At 47.4% G+C, this 18787-nt stretch overlaps 1 protein-coding gene across 4 annotated transcripts in view; it reads right to left on the bottom strand.

Annotated features, from left to right (window-relative positions):
* The window catches only part of HECTD4 (HECT domain E3 ubiquitin protein ligase 4), a 547332-nt gene that overhangs the window by 22635 nt on the left and 505910 nt on the right, over positions 1-18787 (bottom strand). For all 4 annotated transcript variants that reach the window (XM_063964358.1, XM_063964361.1, XM_063964359.1 and 1 more), the window contains exons 71-73: positions 18318-18421; positions 17702-17923; positions 17274-17440 (exon numbers count right to left, since the gene is read on the bottom strand). In XM_063964358.1, the coding sequence (XP_063820428.1) occupies positions 17274-17440; positions 17702-17923; positions 18318-18421 (493 nt within the window). The remainder of the gene's footprint in view (positions 1-17273; positions 17441-17701; positions 17924-18317; positions 18422-18787) is intronic.

The raw sequence follows: 18787 nt of genomic DNA, 5'->3' as shown, positions 1-18787 counted from the left end.
GTTACATTTGCCGGGATTCCAGACATCCACTGATGGATGTATCCGCAATTTAGTGTTAAAAGAAAGCTGTCTCCCGCCACTGCGCTTTTTCAAGACAGGACTGCCTCTGTCGGACGACAAGAAGGCGTTTTGGCAGATTGCCATTCAGTCTCTGCTGGATTCAGCAGTTTTTAATTCCAGGCCTGGTACATCAACAAGGTCAGGGTTATTATTCCCGTCTGTTTGTGGTACCGAAGCCGGAGGGCTCCGTCACAGTCTCAATCAGTAAGTCACTTACTACAGATTGAAGATGGAATTTCTGCGGTCAGTAATTGCAGATTTGGAGCCACAAGATTGCATGATTGCGCTTGATCTCAAGGATGCGTACTTACACATTCCGATTTGGTCACCTCATCAGAGGTTCTTGCGTTTTGCAATACGCCACAACCATTAACAGTTTCAGGCTCTACCGTTTGGCCTCTCGTCAGCGCCTCGGGTATTCACCAAAGTGATGTCTGTGATGATAGCTCATCTCAGATCCCTGGGAGTGACAATCGTTCCGTACTTAGACAATCTGCTCATAAAAGCTCCGTCTCAACAGATGCTCCTCATACTTGCGCTGCTAACGTACACCACGGTTGGAGTGTCAACTTCAATAAATCGCATCTAATTCCGTCTCAACGACTTCAATTCCTAGGTATGATTCTCGATACGGTAAATCAAGCAATTTACCTACTACAACAGAAAATAAGAATTTACTTACAGATAATTCTATTTCTCGTAGTCCGTAGTGGATGCTGGGAACTCCGTAAGGACCATGGGGAATAGCGGCTCCGCAGGAGACTGGGCACAAAAGTAAAGCTTTAGGACTACCTGGTGTGCACTGGCTCCTCCCCCTATGACCCTCCTCCAAGCCTCAGTTAGGATACTGTGCCCGGACGAGCGTACACAATAAGGAAGGATTTATGAATCCCGGGTAAGACTCATACCAGCCACACCAATCACACCGTACAACTTGTGATCTGAACCCAGTTAACAGCATGATAACAGAGGAGCCTCTGGATAGATGGCTCACAACAATAACCCGATTTAGTTAACAATAACTATGTACAAGTATTGCAGACAATCCGCACTTGGGATGGGCGCCCAGCATCCACTACGGACTACGAGAAATAGAATTATCGGTAAGTAAATTCTTATTTTCTCTGACGTCCTAGTGGATGCTGGGAACTCCGTAAGGACCATGGGGATTATACCAAAGCTCCCAAACGGGCGGGAGAGTGCGGATGACTCTGCAGCACCGAATGAGAGAACTCCAGGTCCTCCTCAGCCAGGGTATCAAATTTGTAGAATTTAGCAAACGTGTTTTCCCCTGACCAAGTAGCTGCTCGGCAAAGTTGTAAAGCCGAGACCCCTCGGGCAGCCGCCCAAGATGAGCCCACCTTCCTTGTGGAATGGGCTTTTACAGATTTTGGCTGTGGCAGGCCTGCCACAGAATGTGCAAGCTGAATTGTATTACAAATCCAACGAGCAATAGTCTGCTTAGAAGCAGGAGCACCCAGCTTGTTGGGTGCATACAGGATAAACAGCGAGTCAGATTTTCTGACTCCAGCCGTCCTGGAAACATATATTTTCAAGGCCCTGACTACGTCCAACAACTTGGAGTCCTCCAAGTCACTAGTAGCCGCAGGTACCACAATAGGTTGGTTCAGATGAAACACTGAAACCACCTTAGGGAGAAAATGAGGACGAGTCCTCAATTCCACCCTGTCTGAATGGAAGATCAGATAAGGGCTTTTACAGGATAAAGCCCGCCAATTCTGACACGCGCCTGGCCGAGGCCAGGGCCAACAACATGACCACTTTCCATGTGAGATATTTTAACTCCACAGATTCAAGTGGTTCAAACCAATGTGACTTTAGGAACCCCAAAACTACATTGAGATCCCAAAGTGCCACTGGAGGCACAAAAGGAGGCTGTATATGCAGTACCCCTTTTACAAACGTCTGAACTTCAGGAACTGAAGCTAGTTCTTTCTGGAAGAAATTTGACAGGGCCGAAATTTGAACCTTAATGGACCCCAATTTTAGGCCCATAGACACTCCTGTTTACAGGAAATGCAGGAATCGACCTAGTTGAAATTCCTCCATCGGGGCCTTACTGGCCTCGCACCACGCAACATATTTTCGCCAAATGCGGTGATAATGCTTTGCGGTTACATCCTTCCTGGCTTGATCAGGGTAGGGATGACTTCATCCGGAATGCCTTTTTCCTTCAGGATCCGGCGTTCAACCGCCCTGCCGTCAAACGCAGCCGCGGTAAGTCTTGGAATAGACAGGGTCCTTGCTGGAGCAGGTCCCTTCTTAGAGGTAGAGGCCACGGGTCCTCTGTGAGCATCTCTTGAAGATCCGGGTACCAAGTCCTTCTTGGCCAATCCGGAGCCACGAGTATAGTTCTTACTCCCCTCCGTCTTATAATTCTCAGTACTTTTGGTATGAGAGGAAGAGGAGGGAACACATACACTGACTGGTACACCCACGGTGTTACCAGAGCGTCCACAGCTATTGCCTGAGGGTCCCTTGACCTGGCGCAATACCTGTCCAATTTTTTGTTTAGGCGGGACGCCATCATGTCCACCTTTGGTTTTTCCCAACGGTTTACAATCATGTGGAAGACTTCTGGGTGAAGTCCCCACTCTCCCGGGTGGAGGTCGTGCCTGCTGAGGAAGTCTGCTTCCCAGTTGTCCACTCCCGGAATGAACACTGCTAACAATGCTATCACATGATTTTCCGCCCAGCGAAAAATCCTTGCAGCTTCTGCCATTGCCCTCCTGCTTCTTGTGCCGCCCTGTCTGTTTACGTGGGCGACTGCCGTGATGTTGTCCGACTGGATCAGCACCGGCTGACCTTGAAGCAGAGGTCTTGCTTGGCTTAGGGCATTGTAAATGGCCCTTAGCTCCAAAATATTTATGTGAAGCGATGTCTCCAGGCTTGACCACAAGCCCTGGAAATTTCTTCCCTGTGTGACTGCTCCCCAGCCTCGCAGGCTGGCATCCGTGGTCACCAGGACCCAGTCCTGAATGCCGAATCTGCGGCCCTCTAGAAGATGAGCACTCTGCAACCACCACAGGAGAGACACCCTTGTCTTTGGTGACAGGGTTATCCGCTGATGCATCTGAAGATGCGATCCGGACCATTTGTCCAGCAGGTCCCACTGGAAAGTTCTTGCGTGGAATCTGCCGAATGGAATTGCTTCGTAGGAAGCCACCATTTTTCCCAGGACCCTTGTGCACTGATGCACTGACACTTGGCCTGGTTTTAGGAGGTTTCTGACTAGTTCGGATAACTCCCTGGCTTTCTCCTCCGGGAGAAACACCTTTTTCTGGACTGTGTCCAGGACCATCCCTAGGAATAGAAGACGTGTCGTCGGGATCAGCTGCGATTTTGGAATATTGAGAATCCAACCGTGCTGCCGCAACACTACTTGAGATAGTGCTACCTCAACTACCAACTGTTCCCTGGATCTTGCCCTTATCAGGAGATCGTCCAAGTAAGGGATAACTAAAACTCCCTTCCTTCGAAGGAGTATCATCATTTCGGCCATTACTTTGGTAAAGACCCGGGGTGCCGTGGACAAACCAAACGGCAGCGTCTGAAACTGATAGTGACAGTTCTGTACCACAAACCTGAGGTACCCTTGGTGAGAAGGGTAAATTGGGACATGGAGATAAGCATCCTTGATGTCCAGAGACACCATATAATCCCCTTCTTCCAGGTTCGCAATCACCGCTCTGAGTGACTCCATCTTGAATTTGAACCTTTGTATGTAAGTGTTCAAGGATTTCAGATTTAAAATAAGTCTCACCGAGCCGTCCGGCTTCGGTACCACAAACAGCGTGGAATAATACCCCTTTCCCTGTTGTAGGAGGGGTACCTTGATTATCACCTGCTGGGAATACAGCTTGTGAATGGCTTCTGCTGCAGCCTTTTTCCTCTCCCTCTGCCACGGGGCAAAAATGAGGAGTCTTTTGCCCGCTTGCCCTTATGGGGCCTAAAGGACTGCGCCTGATAATATGGCGTCTTCTTATGTTGAGAGGCTACCTGGGGTAAAAATGTGGATTTCCCAGCCGTTGCCGTGGCCACCAGGTCTGTTAGACCTACCCCAAATAACTCCTCCCTTTTATAAGGCAATACTTCCATATGCCTTTTGGAATCAGCATCACCTGACCACTGTCTTGTCCATAACCCTCTTCTGGCAGAAATGGACAGCGCACTTACTCTTGATGCCAGTCGGCAAATATCCCTCTGTGCATCACGCATATATAGAAATGCATCTTTTAAATGCTCTATAGTCAGTAATATACTGTCCCTATCTAGGGTATCAATATTGTCAGTCAGGGAATCCGACCAAGCCACCCCAGCACTGCACATCCAGGCTGAGGCGATTGCTGGTCGCAGTATCACACCCGTGTGAGTGTATATACATTTTTAGGATATTTTCCTGCTTTCTGTCAGCAGGTTCCTTAAGGGCGGCCGTATCCGGGGACGGTAGTGCCACCTGTTTAGACAAGCGTGTGAGCGTCACACACTTCATTTAATTCCTCAGATGCAGGAAAAACTACAGGCAGTTTTTTCTCACCCAACATAATACCCTTTTTAGTGGTACTGGTATTATCAGAAATATGTAAAACATTTTCCATAGCCTCAATCATGTAACGTGTGGCCCTACTGGAAGTCACATTCGTCTCTTAATCGTCGACACTGGAGTCAGTATCCATGTCGGCGTCTGTATCTGCCATCTGAGGTAACGGGCGTTTTAGAGCCCCTGATGGCTTTTGAGACACCTGGACAGGCACAGGCTGAGTAGCCGGCTGTCTCATGTCATCAATCTTTTGTAAAGAGCTGACACTGTCACGTAATTCGTTCCATAAGCTCAGCCACTCAGGTGTCGACTCCCTAGGGGGTGACATCTCCATTACAGGCAATTGCTCCGCCTCCACACCATTTTCCTCCTCATACATGTCGACACAATCGTACCGACACACAGCACACACACAGGGAATGCTCTGATAGAGGACAGGACCCCACTAGCCCTTTGGGGAGACAGAGGGAGAGTATGCCAGCACACACCAGAGCGCTATATATATACAGGGATAACCTTATAGAAGTGTTTTTCCCCTTATAGCTGCTGTTTTATTAATACTGCGCCTAATTAGTGCCCCCCTCTCTTTTTTAACCCCTTTCTGTAGTGTAGTAACTGCAGGGGAGAGCCAGGGAGCTTCCCTCCAACGGAGCTGTGAGAGAAAATGGCGCCAGTGTGCTGAGGAGATAGGCTCCGCCCCTTTTTCGCGGACTTTTCTCCCGCATTTTTATGGATTCTGGCAGGGGTTAAAATACATCCATATAGCCCTGGGGGTTATATGTGATGTATGTTTGCCAGCCAAGGTGTTTTTATTGCTGCTCAGGGCGCCCCCCCCCAGCGCCCTGCACCCTCAGTGACTGCAGTGTGAGGTGTGTATGAGGAGCAATGGCGCACAGCTGCAGTGCTGTGCGCTACCTTGGTGAAGACTGATGTCTTCTGCCGCCGATTTTCCGGACCTCTTCTTGCTTCTGGCTCTGTAAGGGGGCCGGCGGCGCGGCTCTGGGACCGGACTCCGAGGCTGGGTCTGTGTTCGGTCCCTCTGGAGCTAATGGTGTCCAGTAGCCAAGAAGCCCAAGCTGGCTGCAAGCAGGCAGGTTCGCTTCTTCTCCCCTTAGTCCCTCGATGCAGTGAGCCTGTTGCCAGCAGGTCTCACTGAAAATAAAAAACCTAAAACTAAACTTTCACTAAGAAGCTCAGGAGAGCCCCTAGTGTGCACCCTTCTCGGCCGGGCACAAAAATCTAACTGAGGCTTGGAGGAGGGTCATAGGGGGAGGAGCCAGTGCACACCAGGTAGTCCTAAAGCTTTACTTTTGTGCCCAGTCTCCTGCGGAGCCGCTATTCCCCATGGTCCTTACGGAGTTCCCAGCATCCACTAGGACGTCAGAGAAAGTACAGATTATTCGCCATCTGGTACAATTAGTGCTCAAGCCACGCACAGTCTCGATACATTTGTGTATTCGCCTATTAGGAACAATGGTGGTGGCTTTCGAAGCGCTTCAGTTCGGAAGATTTCACTCGCGTCCATTTCAACAGCATGTGCTCGCACAGTGGTCGGCCTCGCATCTGCAGATTCCCCACAGGGTGAGGTTGTCGCCAAGGGCGAGGGTGTCTCTACTCTGGGGCTCAAGGTACACAATTTAACCGCAGGCGGCGGCTGGAATTGGATAATTCTAACGGCGAACGAGAGTCTCAGAGGTTGGGGAGCTGTAGTTCAAAATTGTCAGCGACAGGGTCTCTGGGCGGATCACGACAGATTGCTGTCTATAAATGTCCTGGAACTCCGCGCAATTTACAATGCACTACGACAAGCAGTACACATGCTTCGCTCTCAGACTGTCCAAGTGCAGTCAGACAACGCGACGGCAGTCGCATACATCAACAACCAAGGAAGAACGAGAAGCCGCATGGCAATGCGGGAAGTAGCTTGAATCCTCAATTGGCCAGAATACCACCAGGTGATATTGTCGGCAGGGTTCATTCCGGGAGTGGACAACTGGGAGGCGGATTATCTCAGCCGTCGGGATTTTCATCCAGGAGAATGGGCATTAAATCCAGCAGTGTTTCACATGTTGGTCCACAGGTGGGGTTACCCTCAGGTGGACCTGATGGCATCTCGCCACAATTACCAAACGCCCCAGTATGTGTCCAGAACGAGCGATCCAAAGGCAGTGGCGGTGGATGCTCTCACAATCGCGTGGCCGTACAGCCTCTTGTATCTGTTTCCACCGTTTCCGCTGCTCCCTCGGTTGCTAAAACGGATCAAAAGAGAGTCCGTCACAGTCATACTAGTGGTGCCTCATTGGTCTCGGAGAGCTTGGTTCTCGGATCTCCGCGGATACTTGCAGGCGATCCTTGGCTGCTCCCACTACGTCCGGACTTGTTACAACATGGTCCGTTTCCATTACCCCGACTTAGCGCGGCTGCATTTGACGGGGTGGCTGTTGAGACCGCCCTATTAGGAAGAGAGGGCATTCCAGAATTGGTTATACCAACCATGTTACGAGCTAGGAAGCCAGTTACGGCAGCTCATTATTACAGAATTTGGCGTGCCTATATAGGTTGGTGTGAAACTCGGAAGTTTCCGACATCATCTTTCAAGTTATCCCGTCTTTTGTTATTCTACAAACGGGGTTAGATGGAGGACTGCGTTTATCTACACTAAAGGTGCAGGTATCTGCTTTGTCAATTTACTTTCAAAGAAGATTGGCTCTATTGCCGTCTATACACACTTTTCTGTAAGGTGTCCTCAGAGTACAGCCTCCATTCATTCCACCTACAGCACCATGGGACTTGAATCTGGTTTTAGATTTCTTACAGTCTTCATATTTTGAACCCTTACAAGAAGTGGATATAAGTTTTCACTTGGAAAACAATTTTTCTTCTAGCCTTAGCTTCGGCAAGGAGTGTTTCAGTTAGGGTGCCTTGTTATGCAAGCCACCGTATTTGGGGTTTCATGATGACAGAGAGGAACTTCGTCCGAATCCCGGTTTCTTACCAAGGGGTAGTGTCATCTTTTCACATCAATCAACCAATAGTAGTTCCTGTGTTAACTGGACATTCTGGAACTCTGGATGTGGTACGCGCATTCCGCGTTATGTATTCCGAACATCTACAGTTCGTAAAAACGGATACGTTGTTTGTTCTCTATGATGCTGCCAACATAAGTTTGCCAGCTTCTAAGCAGACCTTATCCGGATGGATAAAACTGACTATACGTCAGGCTTACCTTCATGCTAGGTTACAGCCGCATACATCAGTAACAGCTCATTCCACATGTTCTGTGGGAGCTTCATGGGCATCTGGTTGTGGAGCTTCTACGACGCAGCTTTGCCGTGCGGCTACATGGTCATCAGTGCACACGTTTGTGCGCTGTTACAAGTTTGATACGTTTGCGGCATCAGCATCTAGATTTGGCCGCATAGTGTTACAGGTGCCAAACAGCTCTCCCGCCCACAAGGGAAACTTTGGTACGTCCCAAGAGTACTCCAGTGACCCCTAGTGGATGAAAAAGAAAGTAGGATTTTGGTACTTACCAGGTAAATCCTTTTCTTTGAATCCATAGGGGGCACTGGACGCCCACCCAGAGCAGTTTTACCTAGTTTGTAATAAGCTCAGGGGTTCTTATGGTAACACATTTTCACCGACTGGTTCAAATTATAAAGTTCTATCGGTTAAGGTGTCAACTGTTTAGTTGTCAGTAACGTTATGTGTCAACTTTGTTGTTGTCAGTTATGTTATATGTAATTCTCCATTGTCAACCTCTCTATAGTTCCTGTTCGGCTCAGTAAAAAACACTGAGGTACTCGGGGATATGGAGGGGTGGAGAGTTCTAAATTTAAATATTCAGTGCCCTGTTTCCTGCGGAAGCCGTCCATATCCCAAGAGTACTCCAGTGCCCCCTATGGATTCAAAGAAAAGGATTTACCTGGTAAGTACCAAAATCCTACTTTTACACTGCAATTTAGATTGCAGATTGAACACACCCCACCCAAATCTAACTCTCTCTGCACATGTTAAATCTGCCTTCCCCGCAGTGCACATGGTTTTGCCCAACTGCTAACAAAATTCCTGCTGCGATCAACTTGGAATTACCCCCTCTATCTGAAATCAATTTTCAAAGCTATTTCTCTCCTGCATGAAAAGCGCCCTTACCAAACTCCAACAAAAATTATATAACTTTGATAACAAACCCAGCAATCTCCTGGCTCTTAAACTTTTTGTATGTTAGGCTGGAAATCAGGATTTTGGTACTTACCGATAAATCCCTTTCTCCGATTCCACAGGGGCCACTGGAGTGTAGTTACAATGGGGAAATAGTAGGTAGTAATTGGGAGCTGGCACTTTAAAATTCTCACACTATGGCTAGCTCCTCCCCTACTATCTCCCCTCCAAGCCAGTCTACGTAAAACTGTGCCCGAGGAGAGCTGGAATAAACAAACCGTAAGGTAGAGGAGGTTAATGACGCCCTGTAAACCAGGATAACCTAAACCAAACCTGGAACAGAACCTGACAAAAAAACCAGGCTAGCCTGAACTCAACAAGCAGTCATATGGTGATCTGCAAACCGTTTAGCAAAAAACAAGGAGGAACAGCGCTGGGCGGGCGTCCAGTGGCCCCTGTGGAATCGGAGAAAGGGATTTATCGGTAAGTACCAAAATCCTGATTTCTCCTTCATCCACTAGGGGCCACTGGAGCGTAGTTACAATGGGGACGTCCCAGAGCTCCCAAAAACGGGTGGGAGAGCGCTGAGAGTCCTGTAAAACCACTCGGCCAAACTGTGATGCAGAGGCCGCAAAAGTGTCAAACTTGTAGAATTTGACAAAACGAATGTCGGTCCGACCAAGTAGCCGCCCGACAAAGTATTCATGGAGACCCCACGGGCAGCTGCCCACGAAGGTCCCACAACACGCATATAGTGCGCTGAAAAGGAAAACGGAGGTTCCCGAGCAACCGCCAAGAAGACTGTCTGAAGGTCAGATGAATCCAACAGCCCAGCATATGCTGGGACCCTGGTTATTTAGTACGGGAGTATCGTACAGAACAAAGAGGAAAAACACTTTGTCGAATAGCCTAAGACCTCTGTAGAGAGAGTCGGCGAGCCCTGACAATATTCAAAGAGGACTGAAAGACACTAGTGTCAGATTTATATGAAAAACGTACATCCCCTCTGGAAGGAACGACCGCTGAGGCTGAAGCTCAGCCGGGGGAGTTGCCAATAGAGTACTCCCTGAAAGAGAGCCCGAACTTACGGCCGCCAGGCAAATCTCTTTTGGAAGAAAACCGAAAAAGGAAGAGACCCAAAATTTCAGGTCAATGTGGTTTGAAGCGCAGCCATGCAAAACCTCCCAGAGAAAACCAAGATGAAGGCTGAATGGTAACTGAAAGAAGAGGAAAACCCCTTTTTATCCTTATTATGTCCCTTAAAGTTTTCCAAAAGTGGCAAAAGCGAGAAGAGATAACAGACTTCTGAAATCGGGGCCCAGTAGGCATAACCGAACTAGGGAACTCCTCCCTTCTGAGGTCTCGTGAACAGTCACACGTTTAAACGAACTCAGTGTAAGATGAACAAAGAAAAGGACCCTGTTGAAGTAGACAGTCCAGTCGAGGTAGGAGCCAAGGCTCCTCTACTAACAACAGGTGTCTGTATCTTCAAGTCATGTGCGGCCCAACAAGAGCCACGGAGAGGACTAGCACGCATATTTCCCTCCTGTGTTATCGACCGTGAGGTAGAATTAGAAAAGGAGGCAGGATAGAATAACCCGAAACTCCCAGGAACCCTGAGGGTATCCTCGGCTATTGCCGCCAGAGCTCACGTCCGAGAGTAGGAAAAGGTTAAAGAGTCAGTCAGAACGCCCTGAGGTCGATCCAAAATCTTCGCCCACAGCGGACCAGCTGACAAAACTCCGGGGAATGTTCCCTCACCCGGGAGTCTGACCTGGTAGCTTGACCTGGAAAGAAAATTGTTGTCCCCCGCTCAGAGGGGAATGTAGGCGACCACTCATTGCATTGCAGCTTGACTGAAGAAATAGAGTACCTGGTACCGAGGAAGGAAAAATCCTCCGACGGACCCTGTTGAAAAAACGTCTATGAGGAGCATAAATTGGATCTGTGTCGAACCAGAAGCTCCTGGATCCTCCGGATATTCAGAAGCCCCTAATGTACAGAGTGGGATAGTAGTAGTAGATTGTCCCATTAGGGAACCAACGTCCCCTCCTGCCCTTGAAAAAGAGTTATTCTGTGATCTTTCTGAACCCTGTGGGAGCGGAAGAGAGATCAAAAGGAAAGGACTGACAGTGAAAATAAGAATCCTGTTATGCGAATCTGAGAACAGCCTGATAAGGAAAACCCAGCGGAAAACCGTAAACAGGCATCTCTGAAGACAAAGGACACGTAAAACTCCCTTTTTTGTTCAAACTAGCGATCACAGACTGAAAGGATTCTAAGGCCAGAATAGGCCTGGCCGAGCCAACTTGCTTCGGAACGTGAAAAGAAAACAAAGGCCTGAGAACTATCCCGATTCAAATGATCTGTGAAAAACAGGGAACAACACCCCTTGCGATTAGAAGCATATGGAGCGCCGCCTGCATTATGACTCTCTTGTCATTGTAAATCGGCTGATCCATGCCGAGGGACTCCTGAGACGGTTGTACCCCAAAATCTAGTCTGTAACCGCCCAAGCCTTGTCCCCCTGTAGTGGGTGTATAGGATGATCGAAAATCAGACTGGACCGAGGATGTTGAACCTCTGCTTCAGCCTTTTAACCCCGAGATCCCCTGGCTACGGAGATATCGCCCGTGTGGAGTCAAAAACTTGAAAGGGCACGGAAAAATCTAAAGGAAAGACCGATAAAGGTCTGTCTTGGAGCTTGGGCAGTAGTAGGAGAAATCAAAGTGGACTTACCTCCAATGGTTCAAGAAATCCTGCAGAAAGTTTCTTCCCCTGAACCATCTGCCCCGTAGGATTTCATGTTCACCTGTCACTGTCGCAGCCCCGGAGGTCGTCGGGTTAAGACAGCCCAATCGAAAATGCAGGTTCCGAGTCTGCAGACGTGGAGACCTCCAAAGAACATAAAGCAGAATCGTAATTCTGACCTGTACCGAAGTATCAATTGATTCTGATGCGAAACAACCTATAACCTAGAGGACAATTGTTCCACAACCTACCTGCTCCGGACCAGGTAGAAACCCCGCTGCCGTATATGTGTCTTCAGTGGATCCCTGAGCCAGGTTGCCTCAGGAAAACGGCAGTTTGTTGGACCGGCGATACATCGAGGGGTATACCCTGGAGAGGTTCTGATACCCTTTCCTGCCATCTGCGGGGAAAGGATAGGAAAACAAACATTGTTTGATACCTGAAATGGTGTATTCGGGTGTCTGCCGGCCGTCTACCGGAGCCTGCCCAGCTCATCCGAAACTGGACTAGTCGCTGTCATTTCGTCATCGGCGTCGAACCCTGATGGACTTGACGTGTCCGTCTCCTTTACCTGCAGTATCAGCCGAACTGCTGTCTAATGCACCTGGATATTCGGAGACACTGGTTCCGACTCCACAGAAAACAGACATCATTAGTATTGTAACATGGAAGGTTAACAAGGTTCCTTTAGAAACCTGGAGAGGTGAAATGACGTACCAGGTCTCTGGTTAATAGTGACATTACCTGCATAATCTGAGCTGTTCAAACAGGAGTGTCATGCAGGTGCGTGGAGGGCTAAGCAGATGGCTCCACCGCATACTTCACACCTAAGAGGGAGTTCTTTGACTATCCCAGGTGAGACAAACGAAAGGAGAAAAGGTGGGTTAAATAAACACAGCCCTATGTAAGGTCTGCACTATAATGTGTAGAGACGTACACGATTCAAATAAACTCTCTGGGGCAGCGGAGACCTGAACCAGTAGCGCTGCGCTGTGGGACCGGAGTCTTAGCCCTAGGCTATAGGATCTCCCCTTAAAGGTTTTTTTTTTTTTTTGGATGTTCAGATACCCGCTACTAGCGTACTGAGCCACAGCGTTATTTGTCTGATGCCTTAAACACATTTCCCAAATTACTAATAGCATTAGTAACTAGTGACACCAAGGAATCATAAAGGGAAGGCAACACCCCGCCCTGTATGTAGTGTACCGCTAATTTAGGTGTACCAGATGTTTCTCGGAGGTTCCGCTGGCTTTCCAAAATGGTGACCAGCCTGCGAGAAAAGATGGGGGGAAAATGTTATGTGGCAAGGTGAGGTATTCTGTTATTAGAAAACATTGCGGAAGTGTTTGTTTTATCCCCTATATATGGTATTGTATGGATATATCTATATACATACCCACACACACTTAAATATATATATACATAAACCTATCTATATATATATATATATATATATATATATACATACATACATACACACACACCACAGTGAACCCAACCGGGTAGAGAAATACTGTGTTTGTGAACCTAATAGGGTAGATAAATACTGTCTATGTAATAGAGCAGGTTCCCTGATCTACATGTATAAAATGTTGGGGACTGCCCTGTAGGGAGGAATGTAGCTATATTTCAGCACCACAATGCATACAAAAACTAAAAACCCCAGAGACAGGATCTGTTGCCTAGAGACAGTAACCGAGCTGGGAGCCCACTGTTATAAGCCATCACCCCCCCTCATACCTTGTACTATGCACATAATAAATCCTCCCTGCACAGCCAGGAGAGGAAATGAGCTTTGAGCGGTCCGGAGGGCGGGGGACTGTGGAGCGGCGATGTCATGCTGCAGCGGCCGGGGAGCGGAGAGAGCCCGCCGTACAGAGCGGGAGTTAGCTCCGCCCCCCTGCTTCGGCGCCAAATTTGAATCCGCTGCATAGACAGCGGAAAGGGTCCCTGTATCCCCCGGCCGCCTCACTTATAAAATGTATCTCCCCGGGCCGCTTGTATGCTGCGGCCGGGGAACGGAGAATGTAAATTTATCCCCCGGCCGCCTGTATGCTGCGGCCGGGGAACGGAGTGTATCTTCCCTGCCGTCTGTATGCTGCGGCCGGGGAACGGAGAATGCGGCCGGAGAGAGGGGGTCTGAGCCCGCCGAACGGAGCGGGAGTTAGCTCCGCCCCTTGTATTACCCGCGGGGAGATGTATTTGTATATCACCCTAAAGGGAAGCCATCATGGGATTTGATCAGTATATGGAGCAGCTACTAGCCCACTGAGCTACACAGGCTACTCCTGCGGGTAGTAAGAGCGCTAAGCCCGCTTACAGAGCGGGATGAAGCTCCGCCCCCCACATAATGGCGCCAAGTTTAAATCAGTAAGTGCGCCTTTTAGGACGTTTAGAGTCACTCACAAGCTCCTGATAGCAAAATTTATGCTTCCGAATCTCTTGATATCAATTCCGCACCATGTCCCCCAAACTAGGAGACCATGATGTGCCATACATTAAATCAAGTAAAAACATACATCAGTCTGGAGGGGGGGAGATTGTACTCACCGCTGTCCTGATGTAGTGTCGTCAGGAGCCGCACTCAGCGGAATCTTGCCCGACCGATCGGCCCCGACACGCGCCGCACGCAGCGGTGTCCGGTCGTTGTGGAGCGGGCCCGACACGCGCCGCACGCAGCGGTGTCCGGCCATTTTTGATACTCACCGCTGCCTTGCTGCCGGAATCTTCTGCTGGATGGAGTGGTCCCGACACGCGCCGCACGCAGCGGTGTCCGCCAACTCAGGAGAGCTCAGTGTCTCCCTCAGCCGGGGCCCATCCCGAGCCGCACGCAGCTGCGATGGGACCCCGCCGGCAGCTCCCGCGGTGCAGACTGGCAGTGGCAGAGCTGCCAGTCTGTGTGTGTAAGTAAGAAAAATAAAATAATAAAGAAAAAAGAAAAAATTCTTCAGCTAAACCCAAGTGAACCAGCTACCTCGGGCACTAAACTAAGACTGGCTTGGAGGGGAGATAGTAGGGGAGGAGCTAGCCATAGTGTGAGAATTTTAAAGTGCCAGCTCCCAATTACTACCTACTATTTCCCCATTGTAACTACGCTCCAGTGGCCCCTAGTGGATGAAGGAGAAATATAAGTAGGTGTTTCCTATCCTCAGTTGGTAAAAAAAAATGAATGAACCCTGCTGACATATTGTAGTAAATGCTTTTGATGCTTTCTACAAGTCTCTACGTATTTACACCATCTACACGCTGGTACTTCTTTTTAAGAGATCATTAACCTTCCTGTCTTAGACGCAGGCTGCTTAGTCACCTTAATGCCCCATGGCCCAGGATGTTATTAAGGCTCTGCCAGTGGGTAAGGTGCCTTGTCCAGATGGATTCACCAATTCTTTGAACACATTTTTTGCAGATCCTCTAGTGCCCATACTTACTGTATATCTCTGTTCAATTCTGCTTCCTAACAGGGATCATTTCCTTATGAGATGTTGGCAGCTAAAATTGTTACTCTGCCCAAACCAGGGGACTTCTACTTGCCAAAATTTCTTGCCTATCGCACTCCTTAACGCCGTTTTAAAAATCTATGCCAAACTTTGCTAACCATTTATCTCTTTACTCCCTCGCCTTATCCATCCAGAATAGGTGGGATTTTTACTGGTGGGAAACTAGCCTCTGATAATACCTGTACAGATGTGTCCTTATGCATCTTTGCATCGCAGGCTATAACTCCCTGCCCAACATAGCGTACCGGGAGCGTACTATTGCATCCGCAGGCAGTGGGGGAGTGATGATCCTGCTGCCAGATAGGAGAGGGGGGCGGTTGCACTTCATAGGAGCAGGCAGCGGGGAGCTATGCTCCCACAACAGGTACTTTGACGCTGTGTCTGTCGCAGCGTTCGAGGGAGCAGGCATACGCACGCTAACGTGAACACTAGCATAAAAAAAGCCTGATGCTGGTATGCCTTGCCGGGATGCGTAATCATCGCGGCAACACCACGCCATGCAGCAATTATAGGCAAAGATGTGTGAGGACACATCTTTAGGGTTCTTAAACTTACCGAATACCTATTAAAGCACAGTCAGAAATATGTTTTCGTTTCTTAGACACCGAAAAGGTGTTTGATCGTCCCGATTGGCTTTTCCTTAATGAGACTCTATCCTGGTTGGCTTTCAGGGAGCAATTCTGCAATCGATTACAGCTCTATACAGCAGTCTTATAACAAGGGTCTTAATGGTCTTTCTCTTCTTCCTTCCCCATTATGAATGACATGATACATGGCTGTTCACTCTTCCCTTTTATGTATGTACTGGCTGTTGAGCCTCTAACCCAGCCTATGTGAATCTCATAGCTGGTCCATCAAAATGAAGGTATTGATCAGTTAGAACAATATTACTTTATAGTTCAGAATCAAGGACAATCCTTAAAACCCACATAACAAGGCTGGATCCTTTCCAAATGAGGTGCATACGAAACATACGGCAAGTAAAACGAACAGACCGCTGAAGAAATTAAAACATCAGGAACCATGCCAAGACCAACCCGCAATTGAATTCTATATTAAAAGACAGTGTATAAAGTGGTTCGGACATGTCTGCAGAATGGTGGCTAAACGAACACCATGCCAGTGCCTAAATAAAACACTCCCGGATGGATGGAAAATAGCACGTGATGCGCAAAAGAAAACATAGCTAAAGCAGATTGTCCAAGACCTTCAACCATTGCAATTCCATATTGATGATGCCAAGTAAGCCACCCTAAACTGATCCTAGCAGCGTGCGATTATTGGAGATTCCCTGCCTTTGGCTGTCACGCTGCCGACAAGCTTACCCTACTGATGCTAACGACAATGAAGTCTAAGCCTGTTGAGACCCTGCTCTGCAACGATACACAATTTACATATATTTCTGGATATTACTGTCGTATTCTCTTCTCACAAATTATATATTGTTGCTGACGATATTCTCATGTTTGTAGCTAGCCTCGAGACCTCCCTGCCAACCCTACACAAGCCAGCCAATAGTTCTAGTACAGCATATTTGTATAAGTTAAAACAATGAAAAGGGAATCTTTCAGTCTTTCTGAATAGACACTCTTCTGGCTTAAGCTCCAATATCTGTATAGGTGTAATTCTCTATCTGGGTATTTATGTTCTTCTCTATCTGGGTATTTATGTTCTGAATAAATCTACAGGATATGCGGAGGTTAATTTTGACCCAGTGTTACAACATATAGCAGACTTTGTGCAGTGTTGGTTGGATTTTGAGGACTCTGGGCTAGGCTGTTTATCGACTTTTAAAATGACGGTTCTATCAAAACTAATGTACCTTTTTCTGCACCATGCCATACTTTACCCCTAAATGATTCCTACTTGTGCACAAGCTTATGCTTTCCTCGATATGGAAAAGCAAACCTCCTCATTTAGCTTATACTCGCTTTACTCAGTCTAGAAGTCAAGGTGGGCTGGAATTTCCAGTTTTATCCGCCTACCACTCTGTATGTTTGATATCTCAGATGGGTAACTGGATTCTACTCACCAACGTAAAGCTGTAGGTGGACCTGGAAAGAGCTTTAACACCTGATTGGTTGCTATGGGCAAAACCTCTCACCCTTCATAAGCTTTGATACATGTATACCTTAGAAACCTGATGCTGCTAAACGGACATCTCTCAACAGATAAGTGTCTGCTTTCTCTGCCATTAGCTCATTAGTTATTATTAATAAAGCTTCTATTTCATAGATACTCACACAACAGGGATGTGTCTTCCTTTTGCACAAAGTTCCACCTCTTCCCCTGTCATTGTCAGGTATGTAAATTTCAAGCTTGGTTTGTTGGGGGAGTCTGGGCTCTCAGTAGGAAGATGTTGTGCCGCTATTTCAGCGCAGAGCGTTTCCAGATCAGCCTCATCATTTACCTAGAACATCAGGCAGAGAAATCATGTGCTGTAAAGCTGAAATATCCCATTGGCCATACTTTCTACAGATGAGATCTGTAGCCCTTTCAGCACTGGAGTATGCTATACAGAAAAGGAAAGGAAGGTGATAAAGGAAAAGAAAGACATACAGTAGGGATAAGTGCAATAGTAACAAAGCTGGAGGGGTTAATTGAAAAGGATATATTTTAGACCAGTGATAAAGTGAAAGTACTGCTAAGTTAAAGCGATGGAAATATGTACATTTTCAAACTTCTTGATATAGTTGTGGGTTAGAATATCTGCCTCATAAAGATCAGTTTCAGGATCCAGCGCCTCTCCCACAAGCATCTTCCAAAAACAAGGCAGCAGATCCAGGGGTAGGGGCACGTCTGCTCGGATCGCTATACCAAGGAGCTGACCAAAGAAATGGAGTAACTGCTCCTCAGCATAGGTTATAGGGCTTGGGGTCAGAAGGAATTTCCCCTGTGGAAGACACAAATACACAGACATAGTAAATGCAGAAAATTCTGTTCTGCTAAGCATCACTTTGTAACCAGGTCATCATTTTGACTGCTATCAGGACACAGCCCCTCTAATACATCCTCAGTGTCTGGTATGGCTTTCATAGATGGGACCCCACCAATGTGCTGCACTCTGGGGGTATTATTTAGTATAAAAGTTAGTTGAATCAAGATTGGTAATACCTGTAATAGTCAATTGTTTTTCTTGCTGATTTTTTTGTCTTACAAATATTATTTTCTCCTTTAGGTAGTAAAGTTATTATCCCAAAGTATCTTAACTCCCTGTGCACATTGTCTTGCTGCACTGCATTACAGCCATGGGGAAGATGACCAGTATAACAGGCATTGCAGCCTACCTTATTTTTATTGACCGCGGAGCTGGGGCAAAGCAGAAGAAGGGACAGGGAGGAGCTCTGTAGTTCTTTACACACTTGCCAGAGGAAATGTCGGAAAGAGCCACCTAATGAACAGAAAATCATAGAATTACGTATACTTACTCCATGTGATCACAGGTAAATACTATTGGTTAAACACTGTATTCTACCGATATATAAGCGCTCGTTAAAAAGTACCACCTCATGCAATGAATGCAATCCATAGAGTCACACTATGTCTCAGCAGTGACTAACAGGAGGGGCAGCTCTTGTACCATATCAAATTATTATTAAGATGGTTGAATTCTTAATGAAAAATTTAGATCACTGCTTTAAGTAATAGTTTTGCTGTTTTAGAAGAGTAAAACACTCCTTTGTACATAATGTTCTCCTACAACACAGGTTGAGTTTTAATATTTATAACAGTATTACATACTAAAGGCCTAAGGGAC

Source organism: Pseudophryne corroboree, chromosome 1, assembly GCF_028390025.1.
Source record: "Pseudophryne corroboree isolate aPseCor3 chromosome 1, aPseCor3.hap2, whole genome shotgun sequence".
Taxonomy (NCBI): domain Eukaryota; kingdom Metazoa; phylum Chordata; class Amphibia; order Anura; family Myobatrachidae; genus Pseudophryne; species Pseudophryne corroboree.
This window is presented reverse-complemented; position numbering and strand designations above follow the sequence as displayed.